The sequence below is a fragment of the Bacillus rossius genome, chromosome 8 (genome assembly GCF_032445375.1).
Source record: "Bacillus rossius redtenbacheri isolate Brsri chromosome 8, Brsri_v3, whole genome shotgun sequence".
Classification (NCBI taxonomy): domain Eukaryota; kingdom Metazoa; phylum Arthropoda; class Insecta; order Phasmatodea; family Bacillidae; genus Bacillus; species Bacillus rossius.
Genome location: NC_086336.1, coordinates 43,759,225 through 43,774,096, shown reverse-complemented (window position 1 = coordinate 43,774,096; position 14,872 = coordinate 43,759,225). Strand labels below are relative to the sequence as shown.

At 36.9% G+C, this 14,872-nt stretch overlaps 1 protein-coding gene across 1 annotated transcript in view; it reads right to left on the bottom strand.

The window, feature by feature from the left end:
• The window catches only part of LOC134534811 (TATA-binding protein-associated factor 172), a 98,959-nt gene that overhangs the window by 51,080 nt on the left and 33,007 nt on the right, over nt 1–14,872 (bottom strand). The window contains exons 13-20 of the mRNA XM_063373407.1: nt 12,525–12,871; nt 7,983–8,149; nt 5,764–5,881; nt 5,001–5,132; nt 4,428–4,556; nt 3,439–3,549; nt 2,909–3,062; nt 1,044–1,150 (exon numbers count right to left, since the gene is read on the bottom strand). Of these exons, the coding sequence (XP_063229477.1) occupies nt 1,044–1,150; nt 2,909–3,062; nt 3,439–3,549; nt 4,428–4,556; nt 5,001–5,132; nt 5,764–5,881; nt 7,983–8,149; nt 12,525–12,871 (1,265 nt within the window). The remainder of the gene's footprint in view (nt 1–1,043; nt 1,151–2,908; nt 3,063–3,438; nt 3,550–4,427; nt 4,557–5,000; nt 5,133–5,763; nt 5,882–7,982; nt 8,150–12,524; nt 12,872–14,872) is intronic.

Genomic DNA, 14,872 nt, shown 5'->3' with positions numbered 1-14,872 from the left:
CGTACCGGTTACGAAAGTTCAGCAGTGATACATAGCACACACGCGGCCTGTTACGTAAGCGGAGATAGTTCTGTGACGAAACGTACTGACTCAGAAAGTTCGGCAGTTCAAAGTACCACATACGCGGCCTGTTACGTATGCGGAGATAGTTCTGTGGCGAAACGTACTGAGAAGGTTCAGCAGTGTTAAGTAATTCTGACCCGGATCGACACGACTGCGGTAGCAGTCCCGGAACGAATTATACAGATAGCGAACGACGTTGCCGCGCTACACGTGTCTCGAGCGGAGCGAGCCCACGTCTGATCGGCTCCGAGTCTGGTTAACCACTGCCCTCCTCCGCCCGTCTGCGTGCCGGGGGAAGGGGAAGGGGAAATAGGCGTGGGAGAGACTCGTCTCGCGGCGGGCCAGGCTGCAGTTACATTACTAACATAGTACTCGAAAGAAATCACATAATTATTAAGAAACGACATTACAAGTAATTGAACGGTAACTGGCAAAACGAAAACACAAATTAATTAATTAGTTACGAATTAATGACAAGTGAAGTATTTGTACAATATTTAGGCACACTATTTAAGGCGTGAGAGTTCTGTTACGTTACAAATTTATATAATCGTGGAGGCTCGTGATCACTTAAAATGCACATAAAAAGTATAAATATTTACAACACAATGATGTCTACTGACGTGCTAGGGCGCACGCGGGTGTGTTCCTGATCATAAACACTTCACTTATGCAAGAGAGGATGCTGACGAGGCATAACGGCCTGAAGGAGCTGGGGAGACACTTGGGTCGACGTCAAACTATTCTCTATTTACAATAATAATAAACTTGCAAATGTTTGTGTGTTTGGAAAATGTACTGATGTCTGGAATGTACAAAAAGAGTTTCTAATAGCTAGCTCAAACAAAGTAAAATAACAGTATTCGCAGAAGCCTAAAAAAAAATATTATTTAATAAACCACTTGGTTTAAAACTGTGTTTTAAACAATTTTTTGAGTTAAATAAAAATAATATTTCTCTCGCCAGAACACGAAACACACCTGTGGAAGGAGGTCAGAGTGCACTGCGGGAGCAGTCACCTCCAGAACCTGCAAGCTGGATACCAGCTCCTCTGCAGCCTGGTTCCCGTTCATCAGCGACGACGGATCTACACACACACCCACCCCTCATCAAGTCATTCACAGGGACAAGATTGTGTGGTGAGTTGCGATAAAACTAAATCACACCGGAAAGAATGACAATACACCATTTAATACCCAAATTCAAGTTAATACACCACAAAGCCACCGAAATACAATTAAAATCATGTAACTAATAATTTTCAATCAAAACTAAAATCTTATGAAAAATATCCAATCTTTAAAATTATTTTTTTTAAGCAAGATTTTTGCACCACAATTAAATTTTAAAAATTATTGGAATAGGTTACTTTTTTAAATCTTGCAACTGCAATTAGTGTACTTATTTTTACATTACGACCTAAGAACATTTTTCAAGGACAAAAACACTTAACAGATTTATTTTATTTGTTCCGAATAGTTAAGATATGCTTATTACACATCATTATATTGAAAAAGTTCAGCATGTATCAGTCAAAACAACACTGTTTTTAAGAAATTTGTTAAATGGAACATTTAAGTATCATATTTAAGTAATATGCTAACATTTTTAGTAAAAAGAATTCATAAAAAAATAAAAACAATAACACTGATATATCCTGTTTTAAAAATGAAATTGGTCTGCAAATAAAACCATAAAATCTTGTCACTGGTAATTAAATCCAACCAGCCAAAACACATACAAAACATGTTACTGGAGAGAAAATAAACTAAATGCAATTCTTGCGCAAACGAAAAACTGCTAACACACACACACATGCACCAAACTTGCATGCTATAAAAACAAATTATAATTTTAAAGAATGGAATGCTGCAAAGGAGCTTAGAAAATTTTAAGCTGACCGAAAATGAGATGAAAAGTGGTACATCCAAATAAAACTTACCTAATATGAGTTTTCATGATTCAATACAGCAGGAACGGTTTATAATGTTCCTGATTATCATATTATCATATTTTAGAAGTCCAGATTATGTTCCCCATTAGGAGAATGTATTTATAGTATATGTATAATTTTTTTCTTGAATTATACATCTCCTGCTTATAATATTTGTTTTCTACTCGTAAAATTTAATAAACACAAATAAAAAAAAATTAAATGCCTAACTAATCCAACATTAGCCACATTTATAAAAGTTTAACACTAAAACATTTTCTTTACACTTCACGTACGTGTTTGTTTACAATCACTGCTATACCATAGGTGGGATTGTATGAGAAAACAAAATGGCTGCACTGGCTTATATGGTGTACTCTACATACCAAAAAAAGGTACATGCATATGCAATTACGTGACTGTTGGAAAATAAAATAAATCCTTCCATTCCTTAGCATTCAGGAATGTGTTCAGATGTATATTCTTAATTCTACAATACATTTTAGTTTGCCAACCATTCTGCGATGGCCCAAAAAAACATTAAATGTTTTCTATTGCTGCTAGCATTGCATTTATTTACTTGTAGATAGGAATAAAAAAAAACACATTATCAAGTGGTGAAGGAATTGGACAAAGGCATTTCCACTCTAAATGCCATCGTCTCAGTGTAGCAATGTGGCAGTGTTGAAGGAATAAGGTTAGCTTGGTTTAACAAATTCAAGCATCAAGAGTACCTATCAGTGGTTTTAGCATGAATTTTATTAACATAGCAAGATCCATAGTTAAGTTTAAACAATGACAAATGCTAATTTGATATTTACTGCTTGTAATGTTTTCCTCCTAAAGTTTTATTTTTCCTTTTGCCCCCTTGAAAAATGTCATAAAAGGGTTCTACTGTAATTATATTCTTACCGAAATTTGCTACATCGACTGCCTCTTTGAGATGCCCAATCATTGTGTCCCAAAGCTTGGGTAGTTTAACAGGCAAATCTGCACCGAAGTATGAACAAATGGCGGTCAGCGCATATGATGCACCTCTACGCTGGATCTTGTTCATTTTCTGTACCTAAACAAAACAAAATACATTAAATTTTTAGAAATATTTAATTTACACACTTGCTAAATTAATAAACTATTGCAAACATATACTTTCAATAAAAGGTTAGATAGTGAGCACAATACAAGCACATACATTTTAAAACATCTAATTTACAAGTTTCCGATGTCCAAGTGGTCGAAAATTTTAGTGTCGATCTGTCGTCTTGGTTTTCTTTTGTCACGGCATGTTTCTTGTAATGCTTGTACTAGTGTTGATCACGCATATATTCAATTTAAATTACACTCTAGTAAAAGTCATGAGAACTAAAAAAATAAACACAGAACAGAAATAAAACTGCAAAAAAAAAAATTATACTTAAGTGAAGGTCGGAGTGTGTGCTTACATTGTCCTCGACAGGCAGAAGCTCATCCAGCGGCACGTCAGTAATGGGAGGCCGCCCCGGGCCGCGACCGCCCGTCGAATTTGACCGGCGAAGCACCGCCCGCTCCGCAGACTGAAGCACAACCACATTAACTAATGGAAATCTACTTGCGCACCTGGAATCATCCACTGCCCAAAGAATTATCAGAATGGCGGTTAGCCCTTGGCTTCTGAACCACTGTGTGGCCCATTCATTCATTTTGACAGTTGTCCTCCACGCAATGGGAACAGTTAACTTCAACAAATTAAAACTAAAAATTACCTTACAAGTATTGAATTAATATGTTAAGTAAATTATACAAAAATTCATTCAGAATACAATCTTTGTATTATAATAACCCATGCAAGTTTAATAATGAATAGAATTAAAAGTTTTGAATAAATAAAAATAAAAAATTGTTAAACGTTGACACTTGACTGAAGTGACACTTGCAAATTTAAAATTATCCCTAACCCCTTTAATATTGCCATGTTGACAACCCCTAGTGTATCACCACAACTGCAGTTTATTTACTGGGTTTTAAAACAATATTGTTTCTGACACAAACCACACATTTATAGACCTAACATGAGGCAAAAACTGCTGAATCAGCATATACTTCTGAATAAACAATTGCTCGAAGTTATTTAATACCAAGGTCTAAAGCTTGTTGATAACAAAAAATCAGCATAAAATGTGTGACCCACATGCGAGCAAGTACGGTATTTTACTTTTTACCCATCCCCTTGCCACCGAGAGAGAAGAAGATGTAATCTACTCTTTGTCAGTTCCTTCTATAAAAACTAGCATGCACGTTGCTGTGGGGCTGGAGGAATACTAAACAATCTAAAATTTTAAAATGGAAGTCTTCATTCATATTTCCAGGATTAAAATGAAAAAATTATTACGTATTTTAGGAATTTAAATAAGTGTGATAGCTACCTAAGAAAATTAAGAGGGACACAGCTCACCTTCTGCTGGTTAATAAGGGTCAGAATGCCAGAGTAGTTGTTCCCGAGACTAGTTGGCGTTCCGTTGCGATTACAGTCCCCGATGCTCTCCACACCACCTTCGCTGCTCGGGCCCTCCCCACAGGTGGACTAAAACACAGCCAACACTGACAATAGGACTCCCGACCAAAATGCACACAATAAAAAAAACACTGGACTACTGTTTCCACATATTAGAGAGTACTGAAGATAATTTTAAGAACACGTCCAAGCCACGTTGAGAATATCTCCGCCACACATACACATACATACATATTTTACAAAAAAAAAAGGTCGGAATATTTTTGGGATATAACCAAAGCATTTCAGTGTGTCAATCATGACATACATGTCGGTAAACAAAAGCTATATAGTATTAAATACAAATTAACAGAAAATTTTTTGTTGAAATGCATATTAAATTGGATATTATTGTATAACATGACTAGTCCAATCAATCAATCAATACCTTTGTGAAAACTTGTAAACACAAAAATTATAAAATGGATGTGATAAACCAAACTCAACACACATGTTCAGGACGAACTTCCACACCTGAATCTTAGGGGTGAACTCCGCATCAGAGCGTAGGAATGTACACAGGTTGGATACAATCTTGGTGTTGGGGCACGGCACTCGGTCGATGCAGAGGTCCATCAGCTTAGCAAGATGCTGTGCAGACAGGTTCTGGAAATAAAAAAAATAATATGTGCGTGGAGTTCTCGTGCAACAGAAGTAAAACTTCTTGCTTATTATATTATTAGGTATAGGAAACATAATTCTCTTTGGCTGAGGTCGCAGATCAAAAAAATATATACACAAGAATGTGAGCGCTAAATTATGCTATTGCGCAAGTATGCAAGCGTGAAAGTGTGCAAGTATGCAAGGGTGTAAGTATGCAAGTGTGGAAGTGTGCAATTATACAAAGTTATTTCTACCTCTCCTCTGCCATCTCCTCTAACGGTTCCCCCACCATGTACCTAACTGTTCCATGCATGCAATCTGAATTTTTGTAACGCTCAAAACTTGTAGCTCCTTCAGCAAAGAAATTTCACTTTAAAAAAAATCATCTATTTAGCATAAGTACATCAACTTTATCTCCAGTAAACCATGAAGAAAAATTTAAGACGTCAATGACAACTAACACATAATAATAAATATGAACTCATTTAGTGTGTATATCCAAATGGTTTGTGATGAATTACAATCAGAAAAGAGAGAATCTAACAGCACATAAAAAAAGCCACGCAAATGAGCATTGGTTTTTATTAATTACATTAATAACAAAACAAATATATTTGACCACTCAAGTACATACTTGCAGTTGTTCGTTCTCCTCTCGCTTGATAGATTCCATCAGAGGCTTCACAACAGGGTTCAACTTCTCTGGAAGGCATTTAATTGTGGTTACAGCACCCGCCAGCGCAGCCTGAGTCCTGCAATGCAATTCCTTCTTGACCATGACATGCTGTTTGTCCGCACAAGCAAGGGAATAGCAAATACATCAATACAATAGAATCCTATTACATAAAAAAGTATTTCTCATTTTAAAGACACTGTATTACATTTAAAATTCATACAAGATGTTTTATACTAAGTAACAGTTTAAAATACTTCTATTATTGATTACTAAATACTAGGGGCGTACGAAGACATTATTTTCCATTAAAATCACAGTCTACTTAAATATTTGGCTGCATTAAGAAAAATTCCATTCACACAACTTTGTAATATTCTCACTAAGTAAGAACAATGAAGGAAATATTTAGCAAGTTAACCAACGGCCACTGTTTTTAAATAAAAAGCACAAATTATAAAACCAAAAATTGTGTAAAAGCTAGAATAATTAATGAAGAATTTTTAAAACATGAACACATTACGATTAATTATTGCATATAATTTAGCATGTTTTTAAATACCTTGAAAACAGGCTGGTGTGTAAATTCTATAACACTATGTCACGAATTTGCTTTTTTTTCCTGTTAAATGTCATTCAAAATCTTAAAATTGGTATTCAGATTTCGCTTCTCTTTCACACTGAAATAATGTACAGTTTGAATGATTCAATTAATTCAACATTTACGAGCACTCAGTATAAAATTACTCTTCTATACGTATATAGTGCAACTGAAGTTTATTTTAACAAACTCTTAGTAATATTACCAAAATGGTTTACAGTAAAACCTGAGTGTAACAAACCTGAAGGGACTGATTTTGGGTGTGTTTGTTATAGTGAGGTGTCTATAACAAGGTGAATTCAAAACTAAGAAGTGATGTGTGCTACAAAAATAAATACATAGTTGTATAGTTAATAGCGTTGCATTCGGGATGTTAAGGGCAAAAACTTTGCAGTTTAATCAAATGGAGATATACTTAACTTTGCTTCAAGTCATGACTCTGCAACCCAGCTTAAATCTTTTAGCTAAGTCGACCTTTTTGCATCCCTGATACAGAATTTTGAGTTTTCGTGATATGAGATATTCCTTCTGTTTTCTTAATTTTTTTTTTAACCATTACTGCACATGGTTTGTCCAACCATAACTTAATTTGTAAGTAAACAAAATTAATACATAAATCTAACCTTCAAACAACAAAACAGGTTAAGTAACATTTATATACAATAGCAACTTACTCGCTGTATGCATCTATGACAAAACAGACGCAACTCAAAAATATGAATGATAAATGTAAATAATGGTTTAAGATTCCAGATTAAATTAGCAGAAATTGTATTTACAAAATGTTGAAATAAAATACAAATTACCTGGCTGCCATTAACAATTAAAACTTATGAATAATTAGGGTTAAAATATGTATATACAAGCACATTTAATCACTAATTTGAGAATAAAGCACTATAAAAAAGATTAATGTTTTTCATGAAATAGATTGCAATGGATTTCATGGTATGAAATTGCAAAAATTTTCTGGATCAATGTGCAGAGTAGCAGGTTGTGGAAAATAAAGCAAATTGGACTGAAATGATAGTTCGTTGGTTAGGTTAAGATTAGTTTAGGTTAGAAGAATAATTTAAAAAAAAAAAAATATTTCATAATATAAATAATTTAACAAATATTTTCAACATAATTATTGTAGCTGACAACCTAACCAACCTTTCACCTTAGTATTATTTGTCTAAAATTCCAGAAGTTTGGTTCGACAAAGTGGAAAAAATTTTAGAGGGATATTAATTTTCATTCTTACTATTCAAATTCGATATTTGTATTCGATTCTATCCAAAAAAAATTATTTTCACACAGGCCTAATGAACTCCTACCAATGTGTGATAGAATAAAATACTACAAATTACCACATGAGTTCTTGAAATGCTTCTTGTGTAATCAAAATTCCAAAGAAACACATTTCCTGAAATTCATACTGTGTTTTGAGATTTGGCAGCAGCACGTGCCACAAGCCGTGTACTGCAATCGAAGCGTGAGACGGTCTGTAGTTCAATTCAAAAACTGGTTTCACGCGACTCGACACGTCCCTGAAAGGGACCGGAAGCTCTGCAGAGGCAGCACCCCAGATACGTACGAGATGTTCAGCAGGAGGTGGTCGGAACTGGTCTGCGACACGGCGTTCTGTATGGCCTTCCTGCGTTCCTCGAGTGTGTCGGCAGCCTTCGGCTTGATCTTGTTGGTGGCCAGCAGCTTCTGGGCCACCGGGCCGCTCAGCTGCTGGATCTGGTCGAACGTCAGCACCTGCGCGTCGACAAGTGAGCTGAAGAACATGAGCGCGTCACAGGCAGTTACAAGATTTTATGGTTTCATTTTCAAGGCCAATTACATTTTTAAAACAGGATATCTCGGTGCAATTGGATTTTATTTTTTATTTTATGTGTTCATTAAAACAGATAGCATATTACTCAACCGATATGAAACTTCAATGTTCCGTGATACTTATTTCTCCAAAACAAATGTACAGTAGAACCTCATTTTTACGTACCCGCGATATACGAATTCCCGTGATTAACGTATTTTTTTTACATGCACTGTCAATTTCCCTATACTAATAACGTAATAAGTAATAATGCATTCTTTTCCCGCCTTGTGCAAAAGCATTTCCCACTGTTTATGTAGAATTAGTACGTACTGTATTTCGTGGCAAAGCATAGGAAAATTTAGAGAAAACAATAAATTCTCAAAATGAATAGCGTGAAGTTTAATTATAAAGCGTTACTGCATGAGTGTATGGTCACCACAGTTTTGTTCGCCATTGTAAACAACTTACTTTTTTTTTGTGCCACATGCTATTGTACACCATATGGCCATGAACCAAACGTATGGTGACAAACATGAAAATTAATAAGTACTTTTCTTAGCGTTCCCCATTAATCTTAAATGTATTATGCATGAAAATAAAGGTGAAAACTCACATTTTAAATACACAAAAGAGCGGATTACTGTTCCATTATTAAAATACGTTATAAGCAACGTACGAGTTTCCTATAAATATGGCGTCTTTGTGCATATTCGGCGATGTTCATTTTATCACATTAGAAACATTCTGAAAAGTCAAATGGCTGCAATGAATATCCAAACAATGCAATTTGCAATGGCAATTTAACTTCTATTCCTCAACCTAAACAATTATATTGATGGTGGTAGCTATCGTTTTATAGCATTATTTCTCAAAAAATCTAAAATTAATAAAACTTTAACACATAATTAAATACAAATTTCAAAAATCAATTGTGTTCCAAAATTTCAGCACCAAGTGGCTATATCAAGATGCTTCAACATTCTCATCTCTTACACAAGAACAGCAAATTTCATGTTTAACTTTCGGCAATAATGAAGAACGGGGATATTGGATATATTTATAATTTTAATTATGTGTAGGGATGGGCCGGTAAAATCCTCGAATCCTCGAATCCCACCGAATCTCTAGTATTCAAAATATTCGAAATTCGAGGGAAAAGATTCGGGATTCGAGAAAAAATATTGATGTAAATGTAGTACTTTAAAAACTTAAATGCTTACAATTTACTTGGCCTGTTATACGTGATGGTCGGGACCGAGATAATCACGGATTACCAAATTTCACGGACTAGCGATTAAAAGTCCGGAAGATCTTGTCAAGCTTCTCAGACACCGGCGTGCAGCTGGGTTAAGGCCAAGGTCATGTGACATAACATCTCCCGAGGCTTACTGCGCCTTTGGCAGCAGATGAATAAAAAATAGTAAACTCCCCATTATTCGTGTTAATTGGGACCCACCAATGCCCGGATAATTGAAATCCTGTAAAAAAAATAATAAACCCGGATAATCCGTTAACGGTAAGGCGGTAAGGGCCGGCCCCGTCTTCGAATTAGTGTCTCGGCTTAAAAAAATACAGCACTGCCTAGCCATTAGTTCACGGTCATTTACAACAGCCGAAGAGAGAAAGATAAGATCGTGTTGACCTTGCACACATCAATTTTGGGTAGGCCCCCTCCACTCCCCCCCCCTCCCCCTACAACCCAAATGCCAGCCAGACATGTCACTCGCCAGGCGCCTGCCGTGGGTTGGCGGGTGGAAACAAACAAAGGGAGACGGGAAGCAGAAGTCAGGACATCCCCCTCAAGTTTAAAGTGTGACAACGGTGACAGCTGAAAAGGGGCGACACAAAGGGTCGGTACAAACAGCGTTGCAGAGTTTGGCGGCCCACGCGATGGCTTGCAGTGTATGCCGGGGGCCCGTGCGACGTTAATTTCAAGCGCTGACATTTTTAGTATTTTTACTTCTCTTTTTTTTCCTGCTCTTTTAAATCGTACCAGATTATCAGATTCCCGAATTAGCGCATCACGGAGTAACGAGGTTCTACTGTTTTGTACTTTTAATTTGTTATTATATAAAAAAAGTTATGAAGCATGTACTGATTTGGGAAACTTACTTTATATTCATGGATGCATTGTCGCTACATTGGCATTAAATAAGGCATAAATCACAGATGTATTCTCAGGATATGCTAAAAAATAAAATAAAGCACATTTAGGATCTAGACTAGTAATATGAATCTTGTTTTTTTTAATAACTTTACCGAGAATTCTGTTACTTAGTAATACAACAATAATACCGACTTTCATCACAAGTTACGGTCGCACATGTAGTAATAACAATGAAATAATGAATGACAAAAATTAATGCATTATACAATTTATTTTAATCGCAATTCAATTTTAAATATTCTGATACACGTTCTATTTATGAATTTTTTTAGGACCAAGTTTGGTTTGTGTAGACTACCAACGTTAAAATATGTATTATCTGAGAATTACATGATGGCCAACCAATGAATTTGTTAGCCAATCATTTTGAGCAACACAAAATTAAACTAATATTAATATAAAGAATTGTAATTGGTAAACTAGAGAAAACACCCGTCACTTTTAACTTCGGGCATATTAATCACTATGCTTTAATGAGGCTTAATTTTAAAAGACGCACGACAATATTTCTTATGGCCTAAAACCATTTAAGCCAAGATGGTTCCTTTCAGTTTCCATTAAATATTTCAGGAAAGCGTTCATCTTCATTTGGGACTTTAAACAAATGTCAAGTTGGTAACTACAAAATATTGTTCCGTTGGATGTTGAATTTCGTTTTCCGATTTCCGTGGATACATGAATCACTGTACTCACAGATAATGCCTGAATGCCTTAAATCCAACAAGTCGGATTCTACAGCAATTGATGTGACCAGATTCTTACGTGATCCTACAGTTAAACCAGAAATAAACATCCTCGAATCATGGAAAACTCAGTCTGCGTGTTCACCCAGGCTACATAAACTGTCCAAAAAATATTTGTGTTCACCACCTGTGACAGTGTTCTCTGAACGTTTGTTCAGCACTGCAGGAAACATATGTGACCAAAAACGGAATCGTCTTGATCCAGACGGTGTCAAAATCCTTGTTTTTTAAAATAAAAATTTAAAGGGTTAAATAATTTCGCACAATGTTTAACTTTTTCTCTTAACTTATAAATAATTTTATAATTAACCCTTGAGATCTGGATTCGGATTCGAGGGGTGGATTCGAGGTACTGTTTGGGATTCAAATTCAAGATTCGGATTCGGGTAAAATGGGATTCGACCCATCACTAATTATGTGAGATAGTGAAGTTCTAGTTAATATATAAAAATGTAACCGTCTGACATATTATTTAGTGTGGTATATATTTTCTTATTGTTTCCCATATAGTGAGATGATAAAAAAAATTTGAACATTTTCCTCATTTTGAGTTTTTCCCCATTTTTACATATTTTTTTCCTGGTCCCTTGAAATATGTAAAAATGAGGTTCTACTGTAATTTTGACTAATACATGACACACTGATCCAATATAATGGTTTGTAATAACCATGTCTCACTGAAATTCCTCGTCCAGTTCACGGACTAATGAAAGAGAAAATAAAAGTACAAATTTCACTCTACCAAAACGACACACAATATCTGTGCACCTATGGTCACCAGGCCCAAGTTGTAAGGAAGTATATATGTAGCCCCATAATCTCCACAAATGCAAGTTTCTTACGCACCTTGAGCTAGAACGTTGTTTAGAGGCCATACGGAAAAAAGAAAGAGCTTTCAAATCAAGAGTGTTTAAGAGGCCACTCCAGTGTTTCAGGGGAACTACGCAACCCGCGTTAACCTCATAAGATTCAATGCTATTTTCATTTTGCTTATAACTAATTAACTAATATATATTTCGAAATGATGCTTGCTAAATATGTAAGACAACGATGCTTTTATCAAAGCCCCATTCTTCAAAAACGTGCATAAATTATGGTTTTATACTAATCTTTTACTAATATGAATAAGTGAATTGTCTAGGTTTGAACCATTATTTATGCACGTTTTTGAAGAAAGGGGCTTTGATTAAGAACATCGTTGTCTTACACATCAAGCAAGCATCATTTCGAAATCTATATTAGTTAATTAGTTATTAGCAAAATGAAAATAGCATTTAAACTTATGAGGTTAATCAAAGGGTTGCGTAGTACCCCTGAAACACTGGAGTGGCCTCTTAAGAACAAAACTGTTTGAACCGTGAACTTGTTGAAGTACGTGAAAAGCTTGCGGAAAGAAGCACTTACCGAGCTGTAGGAGTCGTAGTCCAGGGGCAGCTTGTAGTGCTTGAGCATGGCGACAAAGTCGTTAGCCTCCTGCAGCAAGCGCGTGAAGGACACTGCCAGCTCGTCGAAGTAAACGCACTCGCCGACGCACTGCTGCAGGCGGGCCGCCAGCGCCTCCGGGTAGGAGCTGGTGAGCGTGTCCAGGCGCGCCCACTCAATGATCACCAGGCCCACCACCATGCGCTGCAGCGCCGACTTGGAGTTGAGGTACACCAGCAGCACCTTGACGAAGCAGCCCACGGGACTGTCCATCGGCGGCGTGTACGCCACCCCGGGGGCCGGCTGTACGATGTAGCAGGACAGCAGGCCTGCCCGGCATGCAAGAATCACGTCCTCCGATCAATGAATTGAGACATGAGGCGATGAGATAAGGATGGAGCATTGCCGAAATGAATTTGTGTGAAAAACATGAGCACCCAGAGAAAACACTCGCCCACGGTAACATGTCATGTTTGCTTTGTGCACAAAAAATCTGAAATTGACCCAGGTAGAAATTGAATCTGGATTTCCTTGGAAGGAGAGTGATTTCATCTATAAAATCACATTGTCCTACAGATCCTTGAATGCTAACCCAATCATGGCAACATTACAACAATAAAAACAGAATTTTTTAAAAAAAATATTGTCTCCACTGTGAAACATCTTCATTTACACCCCCCCCCCCCCCTTCCTCCTTGTTTTGTGTATTAATAGATCTGGTATGAGCTTTTATCATGTTCATTTACAACAAACAATATTTTATACAGAAGTGCGTGTCTGCTAATTTTTGGGTTAAGTCAGATAAACAACCCTTAATGAATTACATACTCAGTTGGCTGCTGATGGAGGAAGAAAGATATGGCAGAAATTAAGAAGCTAAGTGTCTGTGTCTACATCAAGAAACAGTTTGGCATCCAAGCAACTTACTAAAAGTATTTTAAATTACCAGAAAGAAAACACATATTACGGAAAAAAACAAATCTGACTGCGTCAGAATAAAGAAAAATTAATTTGCTTCTACTGTTAAAAACAAGAGCAATACATAAAAGCTTGCAGATTCAGAAAGAGAAAAAAACAAGAAAAAAACACAACCTCATTCAAAAGCTTTTGTTTGCATGGCATTAAAATATGAAGTAAACCTTGTAACATGTTTATCTTCAAAGATAGGATAAATGTTGGAAAACTTAGCCTTTTTAAAAAAAAAATTGTATTTATAGAAATTTATAAAACAAACATTATAAGCAGAAAATGCATTATTCATGAAATGTTACATGCAGGAAATAAATACATGTTTTAATGGGGGAAATGTAAGGACTTTAAAAATATGATGTTACAAACAGGAAAATTACAACATGGTTGTACTATATAGTTGAGGGCGTACGGTGTTGAGATGAGAATATCGGTCGAGATTAATGGGCGCCACCACGTGAGTGGGCACGTGGAACCGGCTGGAAAACTCTTAACTCAGGGCGTTACGTGGCCCGTGTGCGGCGAGATATTAGCCCTCCTGACTTTTTACGTCGCCTGTCCCTACTTAGGCCCACTCTCAGCGTCGGGCATGCTCCTAATTATCGCAGTGGACTCTTAGGGCATCCCACACGCCACTGACCATGTTAAGGACCCACGTGCCCCCCCCCCCCCCCCTCGAACACAAAACACGTAACTCAGTTGATTGGTTTTTATTTTATTCACGGTACACGTCCTTACACGATCTTACGTTGATACAGCTTTTAACGCCCGAGGCACGAATTAGATTAGGTGAGGAGGCGAACCACACACGTGGTCGCCTCAAGGTGGAGACACGTCCGCCCTCGGCCGGCGGGGGAGAGAGACTGGGCTGAGCTTAAGGCTCGCGGATGGCAACATGGCGCCACTTCGCGCCGAACACAATTACTTTTACACTTTGCTGTAGCGTGCCCCGGGTTACTATTAGAAAATACATAAATCCCTTTACAATAATTATTAAATTACTTCCATGTCCAGACCGTCTGTATTAATTACTTATAAGCATAAAACAGGGTTCAAATGAGTTGCATGCTAGTTCCTCCGCCATCCGCTAGGGAGCGTCCTTGTTCGTGCTTGGACTTATTAAATACAAAAGATCATGAAGTTATTAATTAAAAGACACTCACATGCATAGCCATCGTTACACTGTTTTGGGGCGGAAAGAAAAAGGATTACAATAATAATTAATATCTATTAGGGGTGCGGCGCACTGCACCTAAGCGCCCTCTTGCCGGGCTAGCAACACACGCACACACGAACACACGAGCAGGAGGTTTGAATAGAGATGGTGGTTGGGCGGTGGCATATCGGGCTCAAAGGGGCCG